The following is a 12,514-nucleotide window of genomic DNA, read 5'->3' on the forward strand; positions in this document are numbered from 1 at the left end:
TTCCTCCTGGCTGCTTTCCAGCCACTCAGTCCCCAGCCTGTAGTGCTGCCTGGGGTTATTGTGGCCAAAGTGCAGAACCCTGCACTTGGCCTTGTTAAATCTCATCCCATTGGCCTCTGCCCACCCATCCAGCCTGGCCAGGTCCCTCTGCAGGGCTCTCCTACCTTCCAACAGATCAACACCTGCTCCTAGCTTGGTGTCATCTGCAAACTTAGTGATGCAGGACTCAATCCCCTCATCCAGATCATCAATAAAGATATTGAACAGGACTGGGCCCAGCACTGATCCCTGGGGAACACCACTGGTGACAGCTGCCAACTGGGTGTGGCACCATTCACCATCACTCTCTGAGCTCTGCCATCCAGCCAGTTCTTGATCCAGTACAGAGTGAATCTGTCCAAGCCATGAGCTGCCAGCTTGGCTAGGAGCTTCTCGTGGCAGACAGTGTCAAAGGCTTTGCTGAAGTCCAGGTAGACTACATCCACAGCCTGCCCCACACTCACCAGGCAGGTAACCTGATCACAAAAGGAGATCAGGTTAGTGAGACACGCTAGTTTCCTCTGGATCTGTGAAGATGAGTTACTGACTTATCTGTACAGCCAGGATAGGTTCTATCAAATTACAAATCTTAGGAAATAGGTGAGGACAGGATCTTACAAGGTCCTTCTTTACAGCTCTGAGATCTGTGTTAGGAAGTATGCAAAGTTCCTATTGCAGAAGAGTAGTGAAACTTTATAGTTAGGCATTTTCATGGAGTATTTATTGATTAAACCACAATTTCTTTCCATGATCATTGTAAAGTGCCCATTTTTGACAAAAAGCAAAGCTAATCCTTCGATTGGCTAATGGACCAAAACAGCTTCTGGTGGCTCTTGGCAACTGGGAATGTTTATGTCTCACTTCTACAAGCAGACTTCAAGTCAGAGGCCACTCACAAACAATTCCAGCCCTCATCCCTTCTAAGATAGGAGATTGAGTTTTATACTTCTTGTCCACATAGGAAATAAATACAAAATTTAAGAAGAAATTGCTTTAATAAGTTTCTTGAGGCTTTCCCTGTTCTTATGAGTGCTCCAAGGTAAGATAGAAGACAGCTGTGAGAGGGAAATCTGTATCAAAGCATCCCCAAAACTAGCCCTGAAGAGAAGTTTAAACATGTACGTCGTTAGGGAGGAAGTTTTGTGCTCCTGTCGTCACTTAGCTGATCTTGTTCATTTGGTGATTTTTTTTGTTTGGTTGGTTATCTTCTTTTGTTTGAGCCATGGTTTTGGAGCTTTGTGTCCGTGTGCTTGTTTGGGAGGTTTGGGGATTTGTTGTTGTTGTTGTTGTTTTGTTTGTTTGTTTTTTAATCTTTCATGGCTTTGAATATTTCCAGGAAAAAGACAGAGATTCATGAAGACTGAAAAAATACTTTAATGACCTAGCTGTGAACTATGTGGAGAAGTACTTCTGTTAAAATTTTCTCTTTTTTAATTTTACTGATTAGCTTTTTGTTTATAGGTGAGATGTAAATATAAATTCTCAGTCTATCATCTCTAAAACCTTAGTATGTATTTATAATGCTTCCCTTCTGTGTCTACTTTGTCATCACATTGATCAAACAGTAAAATATCAAAGAAAGCATGAAGCATCAGAGATAACATAAAAATAGAATAATGAGGAAATCCATAAACTATTGAGTAATGTCTGTGAGGCATTCAAATGACCTTTCAGAATAACGCCTAAAAGTCAGAGTCTTTGTAACCCAAATCTTAAAAGACTATAATGAAACAGGAATCTTGGGAGAGAGATTTAGTTGAATGCAAATACATTGTAATAATTTATATATCTTAGAGGACGGTTGCTGTGCTGCACAATTGCTAGCAGTCTGCTAATGTAGATTCAGGCAATTTTGGTTTCTTGAGAATTATCTCTGCTGTCATGGACTGGAATAATATCAAGAAGAGCCAAGAAAAGATAAAATGAGTCATGTAAGAAATAATCTAATGTGGAAAGGAAAGAAAAACTGATCGGATATTAACTCAATAATTAAATATATGTTGACAGTTTTATATGAAATCCTCTTAGGCCAATACTAATCAAACAACTCAGGATGGGAGAATGGATAGATTAAACTGTTTTGCCAGTTACTCAAAAATAATGAAGTAGTTGCTATTTTTATTGTAGTTGATTTTGTGATGGGAAGAGCTATCTGCCTGGAAGGCTTGAGAATGCCTGGCATGATCAGGTGTAAGGTGTAGCACACAGGACTGTTTCCCTGTTAACCTTCAACAGGTCATTCTGCTTCTCCATTTGAGGTATAAAATTAGTTGTAGGGTTTGTCCCACTCTGTGCCCTACACAAAAAGGGAGGTGTAAAAACTTTGAGCCAACAGAAAGTAGGGTATTGGACCTCATTTACAGCCACAGATGCAAGGGTCTATTTAAACTACAAATTTTGAACTTCACTGAAGGTGGTGGTAATTGCAAAAGCATTCATTCTTCCTTCCCAGAACCTCAAACTATGCCACCGTGTCTAACAGATGATTTAAGCTACACCTATGGGAAGACCATCAATGTATTTGACTAAAATCAAGGATTGGGTGCTTCCCATTCCAAATATAGACCAAAAAACTGATTTTGCAAACATGCTTGAAAGCAATTGTTATGGGTGGCACTGATCCAAAGTAAGTTATTTTCTGAATTCTACAACATCCTCATTCAAAGAGATGATAGAAAAAAACAGCCCTGAGGTTTTTTTAATCTATTAACTTTCGTTAGTATTAAACAGTCTCTGGGTTCAGTCTGATCAGAAAATGCATTTCAGTGGAGTCAGATTTAAAATATTGAACTCTTCAATTACAAACCATGTAATTGACACACTGTTCATCCACTCCTGCAGGAAGTACTCTGAGAAAGTTCTTTCCCTTTCTTCATGGAAGTTGCAATGTCCTGAAGCAGGTCATTTGTCATCTTTATATATGTGTCAGGTTCAAGAGATAATCTCTGCTGTTGCTGGGTTCTATTTTCCATGTGATAACCCTGTGCTGTCATATCACATACTCTGCAGTGTTCCAGTGTAAATGGTGATTCTGGGGCTTTTTCTATTTTCAGACCCCAAGTTGTTAAAGGGCTAAACATCTCTCTCCCTTGAAAGATAATAGTGTTAGGGGGAAGAGGAAGATACTTTGGCTGGGGTGATGTTTAATGGCATGTCTTGGAAAAGTGGCTGCCATATTGTTATGGAGAAGGGAAAAGTTCATTTTGGTTTTGGGGAATGAGATGCGAGGCTGAATTTGAAAGAATTTAAAAGATTTATTATTATAAACACTAGAAATCCCCTTCCACAAACTTACTTATGACTATCCTACGTAAGTTCTTTGTCTGTGGTTGTGAATTAAATTACAGAATGACAAAAATGAAGAGAGCCTGTGATTTGAGAGAGTTCACTGGAAGCTTGAGAGATTATTCAGTCTTTAGATTAAGTTTTGTCAGTTACTCACTGTCCGGATTCAGTTCTGAGAAGTCTTAGAGTATTATGGATTGAGGCGCGCTGTTTGAGCTTCTGCAGGTCCGGGCCAGGCTGGACGCTGGCTTCCAAAGGCTGGCTGGGATGGTAGCGCTGCCTGTAACCGTGCCGTCTCAAGCCGGTTGTAGCTTGGTTGCTGCGTATGCCAAGCGAGTGCCGAGCTGTGCCGTGCCGTGCGTGTGTGAGCAGGGGTATCAGTCAAAAGGAGAGCGAGCAGAAAGGGAAGCACTCAATTAAGGCAAATGCAGCATTTTTATAGTGTTCAGAAGAGGTGTATCTTACCAGACTCCAATGAATATACGTGAATAATACAGATTGGTTCAGAGTTATAATTAATTCACACATTGGCTAATTTTCACCAAAACCAACCTGTGGCACCACCCAGGGGTCAGCCCCAACAGGGGTTCCTGGGTGCTCACAATGTCTAAAACCCCAAGGTCTTCTTCCCAAAACAATAGCCTATGTTTACAGTTTCTGCCTTCTGGGGGAGAAATCTTCCCAGAGGCTGTAACGGCCGCTGGGACAGCAGCTGCCGACATGCAAGCAGATGAAAGCAATATTTTGACTTCTCGATGGAAGGCCTTTTGAGCCATAATTCTTTGTGTAAATGAGGGTTTTGCAAGAGGGCTCTGCTGCCCTCCACCACACATATTAAAGCATTTTTTTGGGGGGAGGTGTGGAAAAAACGTTGCACCAGCTCTTCAAGATCTGATTGATAATTAGTCTGACAGCCTTAGTTTACAAAGTATTACCGAACAGATGTTCTCTAACACAGACATGCCTAACATATTTTAGCTGCCTAGGAACTTATCTGCTCAATTGAAAGAAAAATAGTCCCCATTCCTCGTAACTGTCCTGCCTGTGGATGTCTCATGTGCTTCAAAATGCTTTCTGGTGACAAAGAACTTGATTAAATAAGAGACAAATGTTATAGTCTGTGTATGCTTAGCCAAGTAGTTTCCTAACATTATCCTCTATTGAATCTATAGGTAACATCAGAAATACTGAGAAACTGAGCTATGATAAACAGCACCAGTATAAGATAATGGTAACAGCTTTTGACTGTGGTCAGAAACATGCAACAGAAGATGTCTTAGTACGAGTCAATGTCAAACCAGTGTGCAAACCAGGATGGCAAGGTAAGGTTTAATAGTTTATATATTTTATTTTTTTTGTTCAGATTTGTTTCTCTGGTGTTTTCTCTCCACCCCAGAGTAAGGAACTCAGATTCTTGTTGCAGTGGTATAGAAAACTGTTGCTATTTCATATGTTTACTTCATTCTAAGCCTAGTAAGAATGTGGCTAATGATCCCATACTTGTTTGTATTTGCCATGTTGCTTCTCCAGTCAGAACAAAGAGTGGACTAGGAAGAAAAAAAGACAAATTTCTGTTTCAATAAGCTATTTTATAATTTGGTCTGTATACAAAGAAACATTTTATAAATACTTCTGATTTTTCTTTCTCCTACTGCACCTTTAAATACATCTTCTGAAGCCACTAAGGTAGTTAGTTTTCCCATGTGTGCCAGAATTGTTCAGACTACCTTGTTCCAGGTGCAGAATCAGTTTTCATGTGCGTGTGTGCAGGAGTCAAGCACTGTTGTAGAATTAGCTGCTTGCTTACTTGCTCGTGGGAAACATGGTCAAGGCCCCATATAGATCAATGTGATCCAAGGCAATGCCACATGGATTCCAGATGATTCAATGTGAATTATGCCAGAGACGTTTATTCATCATTTGGCTCTCAATAAATACCCTCAGGGCCAGTTTGGCTGCAGAGCCAATCGAGATCACAGCGAGCACTGCTTTGCTCAAACTCAGAGCTGTGATGGTTTGGGTGCTCCCCACCCCCCCACACTTTAGAAATACCCAACTAGACTCAGCCAGCTCTGGGAATAGGAATGAAGCTATTTATTTACAGCTAGCACAATATACAAGCAGATATTTACAATATATACAGTTATATACAGAAATATACAAGGTAAAAGGTAATACAGAAACACAACTCCCCTCCCAGAAACCTGAGTCCCCAGGAGGGGCTCTCAACCACCCCTGCACCTTCCACCTGCCCCTCTCAACCTTACCCCAGTCCCAAGGAAGAATGGAGGTTCAGCCAAGAGGTTAAGAAGCAAAGGTGAGCTGAAGGTGAGGTTAGGGAGCTGCGGCTCAGTCAGAAGCCCAAAGCAGAGTGCCACAAAATGGCGAGAGTGTTATCTAATGTTTTCCTTTCTTCTTCAGCAAGACTCTGAGGGGAGCAGACATCACCATTGTTTTCCTTTCACAGCCTATGATCTAGTTCTTCTCACCAAAACATTCTACCCTGCTTCAAACTAGCACAAGAGCCTTCTCACTTTCTGCTCTGTTTTTGCTATTTCGTGGGTCGGGAGGACCTCCAGGTAGGCAGGGGGGCCGGCAGGGTTGATCTCTCACGGGATTGACCGGGGTTGTGACGCGGGGCCGTGACGTCAGCCGCGGGAGGTTTAAAAACCCGCCAGGGCAGTGCGCGCGACACCATTTTGGCTGCAGAGCCACAGCCACAGGCTGCCTGCAGCTAGGGATTTCTTTAATTTTTTTTTATCTTGTTAATAACTGTCAATAAAACAGTGCACCATGGCTGTCACTCGCATGATGAAGGGTAGAAACAGCATGTGCACCTAGACAGATTTGGTGCATCAACACAGGAGTCCAGGCTACTGGATGCAGGGAGTGCTGGAGCCTGATACTTGACATGGAGTGTGAAGGGGCAAATGGTTGTGTCAGGTGTGAGCAGGTGAACTTTCTCCTCACCTTGGTGTCAAAACTCAAGGATGAAGTGGCTGAGCTTAAGGTTGAAGTATCCAGGCTCAGGTCAATAAGGGAAAGCGAAAGGAAGCTGGATCTGTGGGAGCAGGCTCTGCAGATCCCCCCTGCTAAGGGAACTGTTCCTGGAGATGGGGAGGGATGGATACAGATTCCTGTCAGAGGCAGCAGGGGAAATCCACCCCGGCCCTTTCCTCCTCTTCCATTGCCCTTGCACAGCAAGTATGAGGCCCTGCAGGCCGAGGGCAGCGGGGATGAGAAGACTGAGTAGCAGCCATCTGGGGTGGTGCCTAGGGTGAAGCAGTCCTCACCAACTATAATGACCATCTCCACAAAAACAAAGAAAAATAGAAGGGTTATAGTTGTTGGGGACTCCGTCTTGAGGGGGACAGAGGGACCCATTTGTCATCCCAACCCATCTCACAGGGAGGTCTGCTTCCTTCCTGGTGCCTGGGTTAGGGACATCATCAGGAGACTCCCAAACCTAATCCAGCCCTCTGATTATTACCCCTTGCTGGTAATACAGGCTGGCAGGGATGAGATTGAAAAGAGGGGGACATGGGCAATTAAAAAGGAGTTTAAGGCCTTGGGGAAATTGATAGATGGGGCAGGAGCACAGGTGGTGTTCTGCTCAGTTCCCCCTGTGGCAAGGGAGTTCACAGAGAGGAACAGCAGAACCTATGCCATCAACAACTGGCTCAAGGGATGGTGCCAGCAGCGACACTTTGGGTTCTTTGACCATGGGGGAACTTTTACTGCGCCAGACCTGCTTGATCATGATGGGGTGCAGTTGTCTAGGAGGGGCAGGAGAGTCCTGGCACTGGAGTTGGCAGGGCTCATTAGGCAGGCTTTAAACTAGGTCTGAAGGGGGTGGGTGAGGCAATTACTCTCTCTGAGAAGGAGAGAGTGGCAAGGAAACTAGGGACAATTGAGGAATCAAGAGCCCAGCTGAAGTGCATCTACACCAATGCATGCAGCTAGGGTAACAAGAAGGAGGAACTGCAAGTCCTGGTCCACCAGGGTGACTATGAGATAGTTGCCATTTCAGACACTTGGTGGGATGACAGGCATGGTTGGAGTGCTATACTGGGGGGATACAGCCTCTTCAGGAGAGATAGGCAAGGGAGAAGAGGAGGAGGGGTGGCCCTGTATATTAGGGAGTCACTCCTTGCCACTGAGCTTGAGGTGAGGGATGAAGGGGTTGAGAGCTTGTGGGTTAAAATCAGAGGGAGGACAAACAAATCTGACATCCTGGTTGGAGTCTGTTACAGACCACCCAACCAGGATGAGGAAACAGATGAGATATTTTACAAACAATTGGATGCTGTCTCAAGATCTTCAGATCTCGTCCTTGTGGGTGACTTTAACCTGCCAGATATCTGCTGGGAACTTAATTCAGCAGAGAGGAGGCAGTCCAGGAGATTTCTATAGTGCATGAAGGACAGCTTCATGACCCAGCTGTTCAGTGAGCCTACTAGGGGTCAAGCTCAGCTTGACCTGCTGCTCTCCAACAGAGAAGGGCTGGTAGGAGATGTGACAGTGGGAGGCTGCCTGGGGTGTAGTGATCACGAGATAGTGAAGTTTTCAATATGCAGGGAGATAGGGAGGCACTACAGCCAAACCCACACCTTGGACTTTCGGAGGGCAAACTTCAATTTGCTTAAGAAACTTATTTGCAAAGTCCCCTGGGCAGCAGTCCTTGAGAACAAAGGGGTCCAGCAAGGTTGGACCTACTTTAAACAGGAGCTCCTGAAGGCACAGGAGCTGGCAGTTCCCATGTGCCGAAAGATGAGCCGCAGGGGAAGGCGACCAGCCTGGATGAGCAAACAGCTCCTGAAGGAACTGGGGGAAAAAAAGAGGGTGTATCACCTCTGGAAGGAGGGGAAGGCTTCTCCTGACGTGTTTAAGGAGGTAGCCAGATTATGCAGGAGAAAAATTAGAGAGGCTAAGGCCCAGCTAGAACTTAGGCTGCCACTTCCATGAAAGATAACAAAAAGCACTTTTATAAATGTATCAGTGCTAAAAAGAAGGGCAAGAAGAGCCTCCACTGCTTACTGGACCAGGAGGGGAACACTGTAACTGATGACGAAGAAAAGGCTGAGGTCCTGAATGCCTTCTTCGCCTCAGTTTTCAACAGCAAGGAGGGAGGAGTTCAGGGCAAGTGGCCTCTTGAACTGGGGGATGGGGTCAGGGAGCAGTGTGTTCCCCTGGAAATCCATGAAAAATTAGTTCAGGACCTGCTGAGCCACCTGGACACCCACAAGTGCATGGGACCAGATGGGATCCATCCCAGGGTGCTGAGAGAGCTGGCAGCTGAGCTAGCCAAGCTGCTCTCCATCATTTTCCAGCAGTCCTGGCTCACCAGAGAGGTCCCAGGAGACTGGAAACTGCCAACGTGGTCCCCATCCACAAGAAGGGTTGGATGGAGGAACCTGGGAACTACAGACCTGTCAGCCTGACCTCAGTGCCAGGGAAACTGATGGAGCAGGTTAGCTTGGGGGTGATAAGAGCGCACCTAAGGGATGGCAAAGGGCTCAGGTCCAGCCAGCATGGGTTTAGGAAGGGCAGATCCTGCCTCTCCAACCTGATCTCCTTCTATGATCAGGTGACTGCTTGGTGGATGTGGGGAGGCCTGTGGATGTGGTCTGTCTGGACTTCAGCAAGGCCTTTGACACTGTCCCCCACAGCAAACTGCTGGCTAAGCTCTCAGCCCATGGCTTGGATGGCAACACTCTGTGCTGGGTTAGGAACTGGCTGGAGGGCTGAGCCCAGAGAGTGGTGGTGAATGGTGCCACATCCAGCTGGCAGCTGTCACTAGTGGTGTCCCTCAGGGATCAGTGCTGGGCCCCATCCTCTTTAACATCTTCATAGATGATCTGGATGAGGGCATGGAGTCAGTCATCAGCAAGTTTGCAGATGACACTAAGCTGGGGGCAGATGTGGCTGGGTTGGAGGGCAGAAGGGCTCTGCAGCGGGACCTTGACTGCCTGGACAGATGGGCAGAGCCCAAGGGGATGGTGTTCAATAGCTCCAAGTGCAGGGTGCTGCACTTTGGCCACAATAACCCCATGCAGAGATACAGGCTGGGGTCAGAGTGGCTGGAGAGCAGCCAGACAGAGAGGGATCTGGGGGTGCTGATTGATACCCGCCTGAACATGAGCCAGCAGTGTGCCCAGGTGGCCAAGAGAGCCAGTGGCATCCTGGCCTGCATCAGGAATGGTGTGGTCAGCAGGACCAGGGAGGTCATTCTGCCCCTGTACTCTGCACTGTTTAGACCACACCTTGAGTACTGTGTTCAGTTCTGGGCCCCCCAGTTTAGGAAGGACACTGAGATGCTTGAGCATGTCCAGAGAAGGACAACGAGGCTGGGGAGAGGCCTCGAGCACAGCCCTATGAGGAGAGGCTGAGGGAGCTGGGATTGGTTAGCCTGGAGAAGAGGAGGCTCAGGGGAGACCTTATTGCTGTCTACAACTACCTGGAGGGTGGTTGTAGCCAGGAGGAGGTTGCTCTCTTCTTTCAGGTGGTCAGACCAGAACAAGAGGGGACAGCCTCATGCTACTCCAGGGGAGATTTAGGCTTGAGATGAGGGGAAAGTTCTTCATTGAGAGAGTCATTGGACACTGGAATGGGCTGCCTGGGGAGGTAGTGGACTCACCATCCCTGGGACTGTTCAAGGCAAGATTGGACATGGCACTTGGTGCCATGGTCTAGCCTTGAGCTCTGTGGTAAAGGGTTGGACTTGATGATCTATGAGGTCTCTTCCAACCTTGGTGATACTGTGATACAAGGCACACACCTACACATTAGCATAATTAGTCAAGAACATCAGCATAAACCACACCTTGTTTTTCTCATTTATGAGGTGTCCGTTATCTATCCTTTCTGAGATAAGGTAGCCAGCAGCTGGTGGGAACCAAGGTCAGCATCCATCTGTTATTATTATTCTTCACTCCATTCCCACAAAGCACATTTACTGCCTGTGGGACTGAAAGACTTTTTTAAATTCTGATTACTGACTTCAGATTAAGATGTTGATTTTCTGGAAAGCTTGTAAGGATCTACCATTTATTCTGTCTAAAATGGAGAAAAATCTGCTGGCAGTGCACTAGAAAGATAGACTTGCCACAAATTATAAAGAATTAAGACCAAAATGAGGGCTGCATTAGGGACAAACCAGCTGGACGTAACCACATTATGCAGTCACACAGTGTTGCGGATGTGGTATTCTGTAACCTACGCCTATTTGGCGGAGGGGGAGAAATTAATTGGGGCAAGATAATTTTATATAAAAATATAGATTTAATAAATTCAATATTCTGAACTCTCACCACCCTCAACCACTGCATATTAATATTAAAAGTCGGTACACGGTTATGAAAACAATCTAGGATGAAATATGTACAGGAATTTGTTCATTAGCTAGATAATATTCAAACTATAAACAGAGAGAGGAGTTTTCCCTGTGGCTTAATGCCACTTGGGGTCATATGCTATTTGCCCAGGAGACAGGGCTGAAAACTCTTTCTGCTTTATGGCAGAGACAACTTATATTACAGAGGTAGTAAAGCTTTTACTCACAACTCTTATTAATTATTAATCACCCTCCGGGGCTGCATCACAGCCTGTGTCTAATGTCCAGACTTCAGTGGATCTCTACCCATGGACTTGGAGGCTGGAATCTCCCTGGCTTGAGGGGAAAGGATAAATCTTCCAAGTTTCTGGGGAAATATGTTTCTGACCTTTTCTCCTGGCGAAGAGGTGATCTCTGCCTTTGGTGCTGCTGGCTTCTTCTGGGTGCTGTGTCCAGGAATCCTCAGCTGGCAGGATTTGAGGAGGAGAATATCGTGCTGTCTCTGGCACGGTTCTTCACAGCTTCAGGCTGTGTGTGTGTGCAGACAATCCAGAGTCTGCTTCTTGGTTATCCCAGCAGCAGCGGCGCTTACCAGGCAATGACAGGCAGTGGGCACGCAATGTGTGTGCGGCTGCTGGGAGTCTGAGCTCTGTAGGTAAAGCAATGCAGGATCTGGTTCTGATAATACAATGGCATGCAGATGTGCACAGCTGGCTTAGGAGGCTATAGGCTCCTCATATATATATATAGGTGCAGGTTTAAATGAACTCCGCAAGAAAGATACACAGGCAGGTGAGCTGCAAATGAGTCAGAGCGTGAGGTCTGAGCCTCTGAGCATCTGAGTGGCTGAGCTATGCAGGGCCTGTGCCTGAGGGTCTGACCTGAGCTGTAAGTTAGGGTCAGAGCATGTGTCTGAGCTGAGCTGAGCACGTTGTTTACCTGTGCACCCCTATTTATTGAATGTGGGCTGAGATCAATGGCCTCTTTGGCCACTAGAATGATCAATCAGGTTGGCAGTCAGCCAAACCTTGCCATAATAGGCAGAAGGCTCTTGCCTGGACTTCCCCAAATATGGGGATCACATGGGCTTACCCCAGGGAGACACGAGCTGGGTGTGTGGGGGCTTACACAACCTGTTTACAACCAGGGGTCCTGGCAGAAAAACATGTCCAGGCAAGGCAAGGCAGAAATAAGCCTCTTTTGGGGCCTACAGGCCCTCCATGACACACGAGACCAACCTGACCTTTGGAATTGTAATGTTTTAAAAAGAATGATTGAGAAGGAAAAAAAAAACCAGTTTGTCTGTAGTACTTGAAGGTAAATTTGCAGACTGAAATTTAGAAGGAAAAAGGTCCTCTATTCTTATGCTTAGTTCATGGTTTAAGCATTAATTATGGGCCGGATAACTGTTGCTGGTCCCATCGGGTGGTATAGATACCAAGTAGCCAATAAAAGTAATAGAAACAACCTCAAAATAGGTTAGTTTTATTGGTTTTGATGCTTTGCTTATCTTAGACTGTGTTTTTACAAGATATTTAAGATTTTAATGACAAACTGGAATTCAGCTATTGTTACTATTTTCTTCTCTTTTAGCAGTCAGAGCTGTATGTGGTTAATACCAGGTATTTAATATGAGAGGCTGTCGGTTTCTTATTTTATTGCGATGGTGAGAATTTAAAGAGGGAAAATAGCATCTATAAAGCAACAACTCTTAAAGAAAAATGTACTACATATGAAAGTTTAGAGCCGCTTGTCTGAAGAATATGCTTTGATACTGTTCATTATATTTGAATTTGGGCTTTTGGCACACATACACTTTCTCCCTTCATGTATGACAAAATTTTATGATAGGTCTTC

The 12,514-nt window shown here is 45.4% G+C and overlaps 1 protein-coding gene across 2 annotated transcripts in view; it reads left to right on the top strand.

The window, feature by feature from the left end:
* The window catches only part of CLSTN2 (calsyntenin 2), a 274,828-nt gene that overhangs the window by 164,831 nt on the left and 97,483 nt on the right, over nt 1-12,514 (top strand). For both annotated transcript variants that reach the window (XM_064165450.1, XM_064165449.1), the window contains exon 4: nt 4,497-4,646. In XM_064165450.1, coding sequence (XP_064021520.1) covers nt 4,497-4,646 — 150 coding nt within the window. The remainder of the gene's footprint in view (nt 1-4,496; nt 4,647-12,514) is intronic.

This window comes from Pogoniulus pusillus, chromosome 26 (genome assembly GCF_015220805.1).
Source record: "Pogoniulus pusillus isolate bPogPus1 chromosome 26, bPogPus1.pri, whole genome shotgun sequence".
Classification (NCBI taxonomy): Eukaryota; Metazoa; Chordata; class Aves; order Piciformes; family Lybiidae; genus Pogoniulus; species Pogoniulus pusillus.